At 30.5% G+C, this 16713-nt stretch overlaps 2 protein-coding genes across 5 annotated transcripts in view; one reads left to right on the top strand and one right to left on the bottom strand.

Moving 5' to 3' along the window:
* LOC140448300 (juvenile hormone esterase-like) overlaps nt 1–16713 on the bottom strand; it is a 134181-nt gene that overhangs the window by 116835 nt on the left and 633 nt on the right. The gene's annotated exons all lie outside the window — the stretch shown is intronic.
* LOC140448328 (farnesol dehydrogenase-like) overlaps nt 1114–16713 on the top strand; it is a 55538-nt gene continuing 39938 nt past the window's right edge. Inside the window, exons 1-2 of one of the 3 annotated variants that reach the window (XM_072541416.1) lie at nt 1114–1277; nt 15778–15879. In XM_072541416.1, the coding sequence (XP_072397517.1) occupies nt 15784–15879 (96 nt within the window). In that variant the 5' untranslated portion in view covers nt 1114–1277; nt 15778–15783. Of the gene's footprint in view, nt 1278–14139; nt 14159–15777; nt 15880–16713 lie in introns of those variants that run through there. The other 2 variants (XM_072541422.1, XM_072541429.1) reach the window with 2 other exon arrangements.

Genomic DNA, 16713 nt, shown 5'->3' with positions numbered 1-16713 from the left:
GTAGAAACGCACTCGGGGCGCTTACGCGTCACGGTCACCGGTGTAAACTCCTAGTATCCGAAACGAGACTCTCGTAGGATCACTCTACTCTCATTTTAAAAGAACCAGGTGATGTTGAACGAGCTGAGCCCGTATGCACCTCTTTTGGCCCACACCACCATTAGGGGCGCCGGAGTCTCGGCACGTACCCACCTTGGAGACTTAAGAGTAGTAGAGGTAGAGGAGTGATCCTCGGCGACGACCTGTCTACGTGCGAGGTGGAATTCCTCGGCCTGCGTCACCTATCCGCCCCTGGGGGGACTAACGGATGGGTGTGCGTAATCGCAACACAGGTACTACAGTGAAGTCGCTTACGGTCGTATGCTGAAAGGCCAGGAAGACCAGGGTCCTGCCAATTTCATAATTGGAGGGTCACGAATATAGCCATGCACCTCTCCCAGTCGTAAATAAACGCATCAAAATTTATCGCTGTGTTTCGAATTAGTGCTATTTATTTGTTATTCTATTCCATTTTCGAGCTATTGAAAGGAGACATTGTGTTAATAATGCAGACTGCTTTTGTTATATTTGTGGCAGTTTTGTGGTTGCAAAACAAAGACATAACATAACCTTATTTGTTCGGAATGCGTATCATGCCTATTTTGAAGTAAAAATAAGACAAATCTTGGGCACCACATATTGTATGTAAAGTTTGTGTAGAAGCTTTAAGAAGTTGCACAAAAGGAAGAATATTATTATTTTTAAAATATATTAGAAAATGTATTTATAAGCACATTTAGTGTTTTTTGCGTACATCAAGGGGTGAGAAATCTGAGACAATATAATCAATGTTGTTTTAGTAATTCTTGTAGGAGAATTAACGTGTAGAGTAACGTTATTATCAACTTAAAAAGACTAACAGAGGGTTAAGGGCACTGTGGATTACTTTAGTAAAAAAAATTATAAATAATCTTTTAAAATGTGAGTACATATTGGAAATATACTAGTAAAATTCAAAACAATTGCTTGTAATAAATTTGTAGTAAGTATCTTTTGGTGGAATAATTTTCGTATCGCGATTCATATTTTTTATGTTTAAAAGTATATAAAATTCGACCGGTTCACATGGAGACTATCCTAATGTAGTAGTTGTTGGCGAACCAAACAATTAAAATCAGTTCCTCCTCTTATAAGTGAATTTTTTCTATAAATACCGGAAGACAAGTTCGGAGATCTTAATCGAAAAAATTAGGTGGTGAAAACGGTTTGTTTAACTCTTGAAGTGGTATTACAAAGAAGTGAGTAGTTTATATTAGATATCTTAAAGAACAATACACGTTTTGTCAATAGTTGTATTTAGAAAATAAACTTTTATACTTACTTTTATCTTTCCGCTCATTCAAATGTTAAATATTCATAATATATAATATTTTTTTAGATAAAAGTTATTTTTGGTACTTTGTAACCTGATTAATATTTAGATTTATTTTTAATGTAGAATTTTATCTTAAAATTTTATATTCTTCCCTTTAGTTGTATTATTTTTTACAAAACCTTTGTAATTATTATTAGCTATATTAAAATATGCTATTACCGTAAACTACTTTATACTAATCTGAGACTGTTCCCCAATTTTTCGACTCTGATAATGTTTATTCGGCCATAATTTTATAATTTTCCTATTGTATTAAGCTTACAATAGTACTTTACTCTTTTTGTTTCCACTTTTGATTAAATTTTCCTTTTCAATCTTACCGATCACTCTTATTACTGGTTTACTGTTTTCGTTCCCATTTTGTGTTTTATCTTTCCAGCCCGATACTTGTAATAAACTTATATCAGCTTTTAATTTTTCTAAATATTTATATTTTGGTTCTCCCCTTTTTCGACCAACTCCTTTTTTTTTCATCAATATTGTATGTCTATCTCTATGTGAGGCTATTTTAAAGTAAAAATCAGCCACTACAATCTATGGGCTTAACTTTTTTAATTTTGCTGGGCTGATTATTAAGCTCCCTCATCTCTCTATTAGTGTTTTTTTTTCTTCGCGTAGCATTGGTATTTTTGGTTCCCCTATATATTCTGCGCATAGTTTTTGTTTCCAATCCCAGTATAATTTTATCATTGTTTTTTTTTTAGCTTAGATACCACCATTTTTTTTAATGTTTCGAATAATTTTTTCCTTTCTGTCATTCTTTTTTTTATTTTCATATTGGCAATAGCACTATTTATTATTCAGTTAGTCCGCTCTCAATATTCAAATTGGTTTACCTTTTTGAAAGCGCAATTTTGCTTTTATTATTATTTTTTCTTTTGTTGTGGTTTCTTTGGTTTTAAACATGTTTTTATCTAGGTATACGACTAATTTTATGATTAATGCAATAATTTAAGCAATAAATGTTGTTGCTTTCAATACAGAATTATCTCAGTACCGTATACATAGCCTTCTTTGCCTAGCAAATTTCAGTTTTATTTAAATATTTCTGTTCTTAGCACATATAAATAAATGCAAAAATTATTTTGAGAACTCGCGAGATATTTACAGAAAATGTACTTATCATTTTTTTTATCACAATGTTTAATACAGCCGAGAGTTATGTATCTAAAAAATGTGGTTAATAGTGTCATTATAGTAATCATTGTACTTTCTATCATAAACATTCTTTATGTACATTAGATTAGTAGAAACATATAAAAAGAAGTAAATGTAAACATAAATCACTTTTGCTTAAGATTATGTATTGTCATTATCCTTGTATTTAGTCCTTGTTAATAAAATCGTTTTTTAAAAAGTAATTTTTTAACTCGTAAAACGTAAGTGGCGCAGTCAGTAGGATTCCTGAAGGCGAATTGGCTTATAGTACAGGTCCTTTCGTCGCTGGTTTCAACCACTCACCTGGAAAGAAGACCTAGGCTGAATTCTGAAGACTTCTTGATCAAGTAAGTGTTGAGTTCAAATCCTTTATTTTTTTTTTCCTTTTAAATTTACTGTTTGTGAAATTTGAATATTTTTCGAATCTACTGAATTTACTACTTTATATATACTATTTTATTTTACTTATTGTATGCCTATTATATTAAATTCTTTGCTAGAAGCTATAACTGAAATTGAAATTGATAATAATATGGCTACTATTCAAGCAGCTAAAGAAATTGCAAATACAATCCGTCCATTTGCTGGACGAAGCGAACATTTAAATTCATTTTTAAATTCTGTTGATAAATTTTATGACAGATATGGCAAAACACAAGACAATAGTCTTAGCGAATTCATATTTGCTGCTATCTGCTCTAAAATTATTGAAGAAGCTGGTGATTTTTTGCTCTGCAGGCCTGATTTAAATACATGGCCAGAAGTAAAAAATGCCTTAAAAATAAAATTTGGTGACAAAGTTGACCGACATGTGTTGCATCAACAATTTATCTATTTAAGTAGAAACAGAAACGAAAATATTACAGATATTTTAGAAAGATTAAAAATAATAAAAATGAGACTAAATTTAAAAATTAATTCAGATACAGATATCGAACCAAATACTAAATTAATTTTAATAAATCAAAATGAAGTTACAGCAGTAACTGTCTTAATTTTTAACTGTCACGCAGAATTAAGAACGTTGCTAATGTTAAATAGACCAAAAAATATTGAATAAGCTACAAACTTAGTTGTTAATCATTCTTTAATGGAGCAACAAATTAATTTAAGGCAAATAGACAGACAACCACAAAGACAAAATATAACGACAAATAGGACTACAAATAACAATAATCAAAGACCAAATTTTAACCGTCCTATATTTAATCCTAATAAACAATTTTCAAATAATCATATGTATTCACCTCAATTTAATTATCAACAAAGACAATTCAATAATCCTCAAAATGTACCGACATTCCAAAATCAAGCCTCATTTAGTAATTATCAAAGAGCTTCTTTTCCAAGTCAACCAATAAAAATTGAATCAAGACCGATTCCACAAAGATACTTTACTAATGCCCAAGTATTTGGAAAACCAGTAAATGTGTTTTCTCCAAAAAATTCTCATAAACCAAGTAATGACCAAGAACCAATGTCTACATCATCAAGAATTTTATATCAGAAGAATTAACTAATGTTGAAATTTTCGAACCAGATCATTATGATAATTACCACATTAAAAAACAACACCATTTTGACTATGACGAACAATCACAAAACGACAATCAATTAGAAAACAATTTTCAATATAACGATAATTATACCTGTGACGAACAACAAATAGAAAACCATATTATGCATAATGAATCAATAAACGAACAAAATTTTCCAGAAACTTGGCCCCCAAAAATCGAGCCATAGAAATAAATAACTTTGTACCTAACTCTTTACCATATATCGAGATAAGTAATCCACCTATAAAGCTTTTAGTAGATACCGGTTGCCATACTTCTTTATTAAGACCTATAATAGCAGAAAAATACTTTCCACATACAATTTTTAAATCAAATACTTCTATTATCACTTGCACGGGAAATAGAGAAGCAAATTTCAAAGCTAACATTCCTATATTCAAAGAATTTCACTCTACAATTCAAAAACTTAATATCACTTCACTAGAATTCGTACTTTTTTATTTTCATTCATATTTTGACGGAATTCTTGGAATAAAACATTTAATAGACTTAAATTTAAATATTGATTTAAATAACAAAATGCTTATAAATAAAAATGTAAAAATACCTTTAAAATATAGAAAAGATTTTGATACACAGAAATACCTGCCAATACTTCAATACTAAAAAAAATTAAAACTAATATACCTGAAGGAGAAATTACACCTCTGAAACACAATTAATTGAAATAAATGGAGATTTTTTTAATTCTTTTGCAAAAAAATATCTAAACGAAGAATTTGAATGTTTTAATATAGAAGAAATAACTCAAACTAACTTAGAACAAAATAACAGCAATTTTGATTTTTCTCTTATTAGAACAGACCATTTAAATGAAGAAGAGAAATTAAACTTAAAAAACTTGTTAGTCAAATACAAAAATATATTGCATCAACCTGACGACAAACTGACATTTACTAATAATATAAAACATGAAATTAAAACGACTGACGAAATTCCTAGACATACAAAATCCTATAGGTATCCATTTGTCCACAAAGAAGAGGTTAGAAGACAAATTGAAAAAATGTTAGCTGACAACATAATAAGACCATCTCAGTCTCCTTGGAGTTCGCCAATTTGGATAGGTCCAAAAAAACTAGACGCCAGCGGTACTCAAAAATGGCGCCTCATAGTAGATTACCGTCAAATTAACCATAAGACCATAGACGACAAGTATCCCCTCCCAAATATCAATGATATTCTAGATAAATTAGGTAGATGTCAATATTTTACAACGTTAGATTTAGTCTCAGGGTCTCATCAAATAGAAATGCACCCAAACTCAATTGAAAAAACTGCTTTTAACGTAGAAAACGGACATTATGAATATTTAAGAATGCCTTTTGGTTTAAAGAATGCCCCTTCCACCTTTCAAAGGGTAATGGATAATGTTTTAAGAGATATACAAAATAAAATCTGTTTAGTATACATGGATGATATAATTATATTTTCTACGTCACTACAGGAACACTTAAATAATATTAAAACCGTTTTTAATAGACTACAACAAGCAGGATTAAAAATTCAATTAGACAAATCAGAATTTCTCTGTAAGTTGGTCGAATTTTTAGGACATGTAATAACACCGGAAGGTATTAAACCTAATCCGACGAAAATAAAAGCTATTAAAAATTTTCCTATTCCTAAAACAGCAAAGGAAATAAAATCCTTTCTGGGTTTAATTGGGTACTATAGAAAATTTATCAAGAATTTTGTTCAAATAACAAAACCCCTAACTCAATGTTTAAAAAAGAATCACAAAATAGAACATACAACTGAATTTATGAATGCCTTTACTACTTGTCAAAAGATCTTAATGGACGACCCAATACTACAATACCCTGATTTCTCCAAACCTTTTAATCTAACAACAGATGCATCAAATTTTGCAATAGGAGCAATTTTGTCCCAAGGTCCAATCGGTCAAGATCTACCTGTAGCATATGCATCAAGGACATTAAATCCAGCAGAAGGTAATTATAGCACGATTGAAAAAGAATTATTATCAATAGTACATGCAGTTAAATATTTTAGACCATACCTCTTTGGAGTAAAATTCAAAATCATAACTGACCACAAACCACTTCAGTGGTTATTTTCGCTTAAAGAGCTTAACTCAAAACTAGTCCGATGGAGATTGAAATTAGAGGAATACGATTATGAAATTATATATAAAAAAGGCAAACTTAACACAAATGCGGATGCTCTCTCTAGAATAGAAATCCATCCAATAGAGCATAAAGAAACAGATAATTTATCTATAATTGGAAATCCCCCAGATCCGGAAGATTTGATACAAATGGACGAAGATGATATCGACGAAATTTTAAGACTCACAAATAACAATACAACAAGTTCAGAAATAAGACCAAACTCTGTTAGGAAAAAACCCCAGATTATAATTAATCAAGATATTTTATTAAATCCGGGCCAAGTGACAACTCAAGATACAAGCGACATAGAAACAATTCATTCAAATAAAGAAAACCCGATTATTGGTGCAACTTACACAGAAAAATGCATAAATATGTACAAAAATCAAATAATAATATCTAGTTTTGATAAAAATAACTTTAAAGTAAATAAACAAACAATTTTCGACAAAAACAGGATAAACGTATCAATAACAAATAAAGAAATCGAAAAACCTTTCCTAGACTTTATTAAAGAATATATAGCACCAAAACAAACTTACTGTCTTTATTTCAAAGATAAAAATCTAGAACCATCACTCTTAAGAGTAATTCAAAAATATTTTAAGCATAACTCTTTCAGATTAATAATATCCAATTACAAACACTTGTAATATTTGTCAAAAAACGAAATATGAACGACACCCAACTAAACTCGTTTATAAACCAACTCCTATAGGTCATGAATCATTTGATTTAATTTACGCGGATACTTATAAAACACATGGTCAATATTATTTAACGCTAATTGACAGTTTTTCAAAATTTGGACAATGTTATCCAATCAATGCATTAACCGCTATAGAAATCGCTAATAAACTTGTACAATTCTTTAGTCACTACGGTTTACCCAGAAGAATAACTGTAGATAACGGTAGTGAATGGAAAAATGAAATAATTCAAAATCTTTGCAAAGTTCACAATATTGAGATTCACTATGCGACAATATACAACCCTAACAGCAATTCACCTGTAGAAAGATTTCATTCAACAATAGCAGAAACAATACTGTCATTAAAACATAATAAGCCGAATGAACCTATTAATTTTCTAATGAATTACGCCGTATTATCATATAATACATACATCCATACATCCATATATAGTACAACAAATTACACACCCTTTCAAATTAGTAAAGGCCGTTTAGATTATAGAAATCCTTTTGAGATTGATGAAGATACCAAACTTTCTCAATATATCCAAGACCATACAGAAAATATACGTTCAATAAATAAATTAATCCTAGAAAAATTAGAAAGTAAACGAAAAGCTGGTTTAGAAAAATTAAATAAAAATAGACAACCAGAACTTAAAATAGATCCAGAAATAAATCTGTATAAAACTAAATTAAGAAAAGCATCTCAAAAGAAAACAGTAGACCCTTACGAAAAAGCGGAAAATATTGGAAATATAAGTGACAATAAAATTGAAATTAATAGCAAAACATACCATAAAAAAAAAATTAAACCTCAACGTCTTGTTTCAGGCAAGAAAAAATTAAAAGTTCCCTGTTATTAATCAACTTAGTAGCATTAGCAGCAACATTCCAAATACAGGAAGTAAAAAATCCAATACTCACAGTATACATAGGTCAAACAAAAGTAATAACAACAAAACACACTTTTCTCTTCCACGTAAATTTAACCTATCCTGAAAATTCATTAGAATTAATAAAAAATTCATTAAAAACTTTAAACACAGTTACCAATAATAGCAATAATACCTTAAATTATTTCTCGATTCTCCTAAATAATAAAATAAATAATGCTAAACATTTAACTGAAAATGCTAATAAGAAAATTAATATTTTGTTTGAACATACTAGAATTAAAAGAGGTTTAATAAATGGTGTAGGAAACATTCAAAAATGGCTCTTCGGAACATTGGATTCTGATGACGAAGAACATATAAATAATTATTTTAATATGATAGAATTAAATGAAAATAATTTAAACAAAGATCTAAAAACACAACAAAGTTTCCTTAAACAAATGACAAAAACTTATACAGACAGTTTTGAAAAATTAAACGAAAATCAGGGAATCTTAGAAAATCAGATACATGGTCTCATTAAAGAAATTAAAGAAATATCAAATTTAGAACAAGCTTTTTTAATATCTAATACAATTGATAATTTGATAATGCAATTACATTCAGTCGATAATATAATAAACAATTTAGAAACATCATTATCATTTGCAAGACTTAATATCTTACATAGCTCAATTATAAGTCCATTTCAAATAAAACAAATGTTAAATGAACTTGAAAGAATATATGGCATAGAACAAGTACCAAAATTAGATAAAATCATTAATTATTATTCTTTATTTTCTACACAAGTTATTATTCAAAATAAAACAATTATATTCAAGATTCACACACCAATAGTGTCCTCAATATATAAATATTTTCAAGTATATCCCGTACCTCTCCTGAATCAAACTGTTTTACCCGAAAATCCATACCTATTACTCAACACTGAAAACTACTGGACCACTGCAGAGAAATGTCCAGAAGTAGAAAATTGGTACTTTTGTCTACAAAGTAAATTACATAAACAGCAACAGTGCCTAGCAAATCTCATAAGAACAGGAAAAAATCAATGTCCACCAACTTCTATTCATTTTACTGAGACAAGTGCCATCCAAATAAATTCAAAAGATATTCTAGTAATACCAGCAGCTCCATTCAATATCAAATCACAATGTGAAAAAGAAGGCATCAAAGAAATTAAGATCCCAAGCATCGTAACCTTAGAAAACTGCCAGATATCGATTGATAACAAGATTTTTCAAATAGAACAAACCAGTCATGAAGAATTTGTTCTTGAATTACCGCAAATATACTTGCCACAACAAGTAGAAAATAGACCAGAAAGAACATTTCATATAAAACAAATAGATGAAGAAAATATACAAAGAATAAACTCTCTTGCCACCGACTTACAAGTTAGCCAACTACATACAGTTCAAAGTATCAGCCATGCATGGACCAACACAATCATCATTATTGTGAGTTTGATGATAATAATTTGTGCCTTTTGGTATAATAAAGTCTACAAACCAAGACAGAAGAAGAAGCTCACCCCCAAGCAAGAACCACAGAAAATAAACGAACCCTTATTTTCTGATCTCGGAAGGGAGGAGTTATGTATCTAAAAAATGTGGTTAATAGTGTCATTATAGTAATCATTGTACTTTCTATCATAAACATTCTTTATGTACATTAGATTAGTAGAAACATATAAATAGAAGTAAATGTAAACATAAATCACTTTTGCTTAAGATTATGTATTGTCATTATCCTTGTATTTAGTCCTTGTTAATAAAATTGTTTTTTAAAAAGTAATTTTTTAACTCGTAAAACTTAAGTCATGATAATTCGGTCACATTATGAGAAACCCTGAAAACATAAACTTTTGGATCTGATCATTCAGTAATTATTATTTAAATGGGAATAAGCCACAATTAACGGTTAAAGTACGTTTATTGACGTTTTAATTTCCACTTTGATTTTAATTTCCACGTTTTAATTTCCGAAAATAGCTTCAGAACAATATTGATCATTTAGAGAAAAATCCAAAGTAAACATTGTCCTGCTAGAAGAAAAACATTATGGCTAAAAAACCTAAGACAATGGTACGAAAAATCGACTACATCATTCTTCAGAACTGCTGTCAATAAATTCACAATATCAAATATGGTAGCCATTATAATATCTTTTTTTTTCTTTTTCAATAACGGATTGATTACGGCTGTCACCGCTTCTCCGCCCGCAATTTCCATCTTTTTCTGTCATATGCAGTTGCCTTTTCTAAGTCTCTTGGCGCCATTACTTCAATATCGTTGCGCCAACTTCTCCGTGGTCGTCCTCTCTTTGTTCTTTCAGGAGAGATCCATTCTAGTACTCTTCTAGGCCATGTGTACTCTGGCATTCTTTTAACATTGGTGACGTCCCATACTTCCGAACCGTAAAGTGTAATACTTTGGACTATACTACCGTAAATGTGTTTTTTGGTTTCTCGTCGAATTGTTTTTTGCCAGAGAAGAGAGTTTAACTCACGGGTCGCTGCTCTGTCCTCGTTTATTCTTTCCCTGATTTCATCTGCGCTATTTCCCTTCTTGTTGAAAATGGCCCCCAAATGTTTGCAGGATTGCACGCCTTTAATTTTGTCGTCTTCCAAGACTAGGTCACATATTTCATCTGTTCCCATTGAGAGATATTCACATTTTGTCATATTCATGTTTAGACCTGCCACCTCATATTCTTCTTGCAGTTTTTTTACCATATAGCTAAGATCGTAGCTGTCTTCGGCAATTATGATATCTAACGATCGATAACGGTGATGTAACTAGAATATGAAGAGTAGAAATAAATTGTGTCACAAGTTTGTTTATGTCTTTGAACAATATGTCCATGGACATCTTTTCTTAAACATACTTGGTATTCGCCTATTATAAAATTTTTTTTCTTAAGGTGCCTTCTCCATTACTGAAGGTTGGCTATAACTACAGCAAATTGCTCTCTATCTTGAGCTGTTCTTAGTATCGAATGTGTGTTCATGCCTGTCCAGTCTCTTATATTCTTCAACCAGGAGCATTTTCTTCTTACTGGACCTCTTCTTCCTTTCACTTTCCCTTCCATTATCAGTCGTAGGAAGTTGTATTTTTCTCCTCTGTAAATATGTCCTAGATAACTTGTTCTTCTGTTTTTTACAATATTTAGGAGTTCTCTCTCAGTACCCATTCTTCTTAGCACTTCGTTGTTGGTCACTTGCTCTGTCCAAGAGATCTTCAGCATCCTTCGAAAAACCCACATCTCAAAAGCTTCTATACGCCTCATACTTGTAATTCCGAGAGTTTATGTTTCCACTCCGTATAGCAATATGGAATAAATAAACGTTTTTACAAATTGATATCGGATATCCAACGATAACGTAGAGTTTATTAGGATTTTTTTCATTCGTTGAAATGCGGACCTAGCATATTCTATACGAGCACGTGTTTCGACCTCCTGGTCAAGATCGGTTGTTATCCAGCAACCAAGATACTGGAATCTTTGTACTGGTTCTATATGTTTGTTAAAGATACAAATATTAATGTCGACATTTGGTGCACGTGTAACAGCCATTACTTTTGTTTTATTTGTATTTATATTTAGTCCCAAGCTATCTCCCTGTCTGGTTATGACATTCAAAAGTCGTTGTAAACCCTAAGCACTGTCCGCAATAATGACGGTGTCATCTGCGTATCTTAAGTTGTTTACGTATTCTCCGTTGATTTTTATTCCTTCTTCAATATTTTCGAGAGCAAGATATTTTTGAAACATCTTTCCGGAATATATAATAAATAACAGTGGAAAAAGTACACAGCCCTGACGAACTCCTCTTTTTATTGGCAATTCTGGTGTCAGACGATTGTTTATTTTGATCGACGCCATTTGATCCCAATATAGTTTTTTAATAAGTGCTACAGTGTTATGGTCTATATTATGTTGTGTTAGGGTTTCTATGAGTTCTGTGTGTTTTACTCGATCAAACGCTTTTTCGTAGTCGATAAAACAGAGAAACACGTCTTTTTACTGATCTCGGCATTTTTGTAGTAATATCTGGACGCCAAATAATGCCTCCCCTGTACCAAGCCCCATACGAAATCCAAATTGATTGTCGCTCAGGTTTCGAGTAAAATTTCCAGAAAATGGCTCATTAGGCTAATTAATCTGAACTGTGAGCATCTGTTTGCTTTATTTTTCTTGGGTATAGGTATAAATGTCGATCTAAGCCAGTCTTCTGAGAAGATTCCAGTTGTATATATTTTGTTAAATAATAGTGTTAACGTCTGAAGATTTTCATCATTGATAAGCTTTATCATCTCTACGTATATTTTATCTGGACCTGAGGCTTTTCGTGGCTTTGCCGTATTGATTGTTTTTGTAACTTCCGATGTTAATATATCAAGTATTGTTTCTTGTACTATATTCATTTATGGTTCTGTTCTCTCGTCATCAAACAGATCTTTGATGTATTTTTCCCAGATATCTTCTACATTTTCTGGACTACATACTATTTGGTTGTTATCATCTACTAAAGTTGTTGTAGTGATTTTTTTCTTCATATTTGTGACTTCCTTAATATTTTTGTATGCATTAAAGTAGTCATGCTTTTTTAGTAAATTTTCGAGTTCCTCACAGTTGCTGCTCATCCATTCTTCTTTGGCTTTCCTGATTGTGTTTCGGATGATTTTCTGGGTTTCTTTATATTTTTCTTCATTGCGATTAAATTTTTACATGTGTTAAACCTGTTTCTTATTAGTATCGCCAGTATTCTGTAGTGGTATGCAATAGAGTAATTCCTATATAGTCGCGACTTATATCTTTTCGTAAACTGGAGATTAGATTTCATGTAAACTGGAGAAGTTGTTTCCACAGTTCTTTTCTTCTCCTCTTTAGTATCTCTGCAGCGATGCTACTTTTTGCTGGACTTATATAATTATTTATCTTTGGTATTCCTTCTTCTATTTTCTACCAGTCCATTCTTTCATTTGCTCCTCATTGGTCTCCTGTTAAGGGATGAAATATTTTTGATCATCTTTATTTTCTCATAAAACTAGTAGCCCATTCAAATATTTAACCTAATCTTCTTTTTCAAAGTTGTCACTAGATATAGCATTCTTCTTTACTTTTGTACTAAAATGTGTTCACTGGATTCCGCATCTTATTCTTTTTAAGCTGTTTGTAAAAAATTTTAGTGTCCTTACTAAAAATACACCGGTTGGTAATGGCAAAGAAACGTAATTCGACACTTACATCACTAGAAATGTAAATAAAACATAAATATTTCGATTTAAATATTCATGAAACTGCTTTTTAATATTCTTCATAAATCTATATATATTTAATTTTTGTGAATGTTAATGGATCAATGTATTTAAATTTTTATTATTATTCATAAAATTAACTTAAATATTTAAACAATTCCTTAATGCTGCAATTTTTATATTTTGTTTTTGATTGTTGATCTAAATTGTAGATTTTAAAAGGTGCGGTCGGCCTCGCATACAATGTAATCTTTCTGTAAAACCTATATTCAAAACATAGACTTTAAAATATGTGAGCGGTTTCCTCTAAATTTTTGCAAAATCTGCATGTTGCGATATCTACTTTGTCCATTTTATAAAAAAAATGTCTTTGCAAACAACGTCAGTAAAAATATCTATGATCTATGAAATTCTAAAAAAAAGGATTGTATCATAACGAACAAAAGATTTTTTGCTTGGTTCTGTTCTGAACTATTGTTCCAGTACGTTACACTAATTTTTTTTTTACTGTTTTTGGATATATTTTACGATGTAAGATTTTTGGCCTGGTACTAGTTCTTTTTAAAAAATTATTGTTAGCAAACTTTGATTGGTATTTTGAGACTACAATTTCATGATCTATCATATTAACTCTAAGTCCGTCTGATAATTTCCAGGTGCCCTTGTGTATATCCTTTCGAGCGAAGTTAAATAGATTCCAGGTCTCTGAACCATATATTAGGACTGGGTATATTACTGTTCTGTAGAGTTTTACCCTTGTATTTCTTAATATAATTGAGGATTTAAGTAGAACTATATCTGTGATAGTGCTATTTTTAGTATTGATGTTCGCTCTCAGATATACAAATTCGATTTCTACTTTCTGATTTTATTCTCAGATGTCGCTGTAGCGTCTTTATTGAAGTTTTTTTATAATTACTTCTCTTGATTAAAAATATTTGATTTCACTTTTAGAACTTCTGTACCAGCCGCTCTGATGAATCCTGGTAGGACGAAAGCGAATATACAGAGGCACTATACGTGAAATAAAATCTTAATTATCTTTTATGTGTATGTATATATTAATGTGATATTAAAAGTCAGAGGTGCGCCAAGCAATTAATTAGCTAATTAATTAATTAATTAAACTTATTTAAATGATGCAATTATGACTTTATCACACTATTTAATTCTCTTATCTCAGGGTTATACTCGTGCTTCAATATCTATGCTTTACATATGATAGGTAAGGTCCAAGGAATACCGGAATAATAAAAAACATATATCATACAACATTGTATATTGAAATAAAATTCACACTCAAATATCTTCAACACAAAATATCTCATATAATGATTATCAAAATTTTGTTCTACTTACGTGAACCTTCAAAAATTAATGTTATATACAATATAAATTAAAATTTCAAATCAAAATTGTTGTTCTAAATCTCCTGATCAAAATATTTCTCTTTTCTAAAGCAATTAAAAAGAATTTTGTTAATAAAGAAAAACTGACGAATGGTAAAAAAAACTATCTCTCTGGTGATGAGTTGTCCAAATCCTTGTTCCTTGTAGCCTACACTATCTATTCTTAGCAGTTCCCTAGGTAATCAGCAATCTTACAACAAATTATTGCGAGCCTCTCGTCTTTAATGATCTCCTTCAAATGCACGTATCGTTCAAAAGATGCTAACCTCCTCTCCTCTCGATAAACTGAATCTCTCGTTCCGGTCTGAACAGTGACTCTTGGAATATATAAGTAGAAAAGTATGACTTACAATATTTTACTGGATCAGCTTCCGTCAGATATACTTACTCCACAAAAACTCGTGAAAAACCAGAGAAAAACGACTGTTCGCCTTGCACCCTTGAAAAACAACTGATTATCTTTTCTCCCTCAAAAAACTAGCTAAACTCTCATTCCTACATACCTATCCCACTTTTTTTCAATCTCCTCCAATCAGAATTCGTCACACTTATCCCCATCTACCATTTAGATAACAAACAACAATTTTATCTACAATTATAAATGTTCTAAAAACTATTAACATGCTAATCGGTTTCTACAAATTCTTAAGAACTAACGGAGAAATATAATTCCTAAATATTCTATTTTATTGTTTTATTTACTGTACAAGTCCATTTGGAAAACCCGGTCGCATTGTTTATGGCTTCACTTAACCTCACTCACGTCACTCGAATATATTTTACAAAGAAAATAATTTATGCATATCTTAAATTTTGTTTACTACAGGTCATCCAAGATAATCGACTTTCATTTCTTTGAAATATCTTTTATAGTTTATTAGGTGAATTATTTGACTTATTATATTTTGTACTTTGAAATATATATAAAAGCAAACCAATATTATTTTAAATTTTACATATCTTAACAACTCCCCAGGATATCTTAAAAATTTATTTAAATGGTCTATTTAGTAATTTTTAATTTTATCTTTGGCTGATAAAATGAATCATAACAATATATATATATATATATATATATATATATATATATATATATATATATATATATATATATATATATATATATATAAGTATATATATATATACGCCTTTAAATTGTTAGTTTAATAATTTCTTCATTTTACAATTACAATTTTCATATATAGATTTTTTATTATTAAGGTAGACATGAAAGGATGGCAAGGAAAAATTGCTATAGTAACAGGAGCCAGTTCTGGCATTGGCGCAGGAATTGTAGAAAAATTGGTTGAAGAAGGATTAACAGTAAGTATTAATTTAAAGATTATATTAATGATAAAAACTAGTAAATTAAATAAACCAGTAATTAAACCAGTAATTAAATACGGGTTCTTGATAAAATTTGTTTGTCTTTATGTGTCACGGGAAGTGTTAAGTAGTATTAGTCATTTTATTCATTAAGTTTTCTATCACTATGTGGGGTATGTGGGATAATAATGATGGGGATTCTTCTAGTGTTTCGGTAAAGACGAAACATTTATCTGTAGATGCAAAAGCAAATTGCAAAAACTATATAAAGTACCTTACTTAAAAGGTACTTTAAAAGGCTTATTCCCCCGAATAGCATGATAGTAATGGACAATGCAAGCTATCACAGTCGCCAACTAAGAAAGCAAGCCACATATCCATAATAAATATCCATATGACTTTACATAGAAAGTGAGCCATAGAAAGTTATTGCTGTGCATTCACATGGATAGCGTTAACATGAGTATTCAGACCAATTTTTAATGAAATGAAATGCTCAACTTCACCCACTTCAATACTATGGAAGTGATTGCTTGAATCGTTATCAAACTTTCAGTACTAACCAAAATTACATCGCTATAACTTCTCCGAATCAACACGCTTACGAATGAATACAGAATACAGAACTACCAATACACAGTTAGGTATATTGAAAGACACCAAGTAAAATCTACTATGCTCTAGGAAACCTCCAATTAAAACCAAAAAACGACTGCACAGACCGAAATCACCGTAACTAACAAATGGAATTACGAATCGTCCTAACCAATCCAACAATACAACGCAAAGTAGGTGCATATTAAATGGCGTCGATTGAGATAAACCAATAAA

The sequence above is a fragment of the Diabrotica undecimpunctata genome, chromosome 1, assembly GCF_040954645.1.
Source record: "Diabrotica undecimpunctata isolate CICGRU chromosome 1, icDiaUnde3, whole genome shotgun sequence".
Classification (NCBI taxonomy): Eukaryota; Metazoa; Arthropoda; class Insecta; order Coleoptera; family Chrysomelidae; genus Diabrotica; species Diabrotica undecimpunctata.
This window is presented reverse-complemented; position numbering and strand designations above follow the sequence as displayed.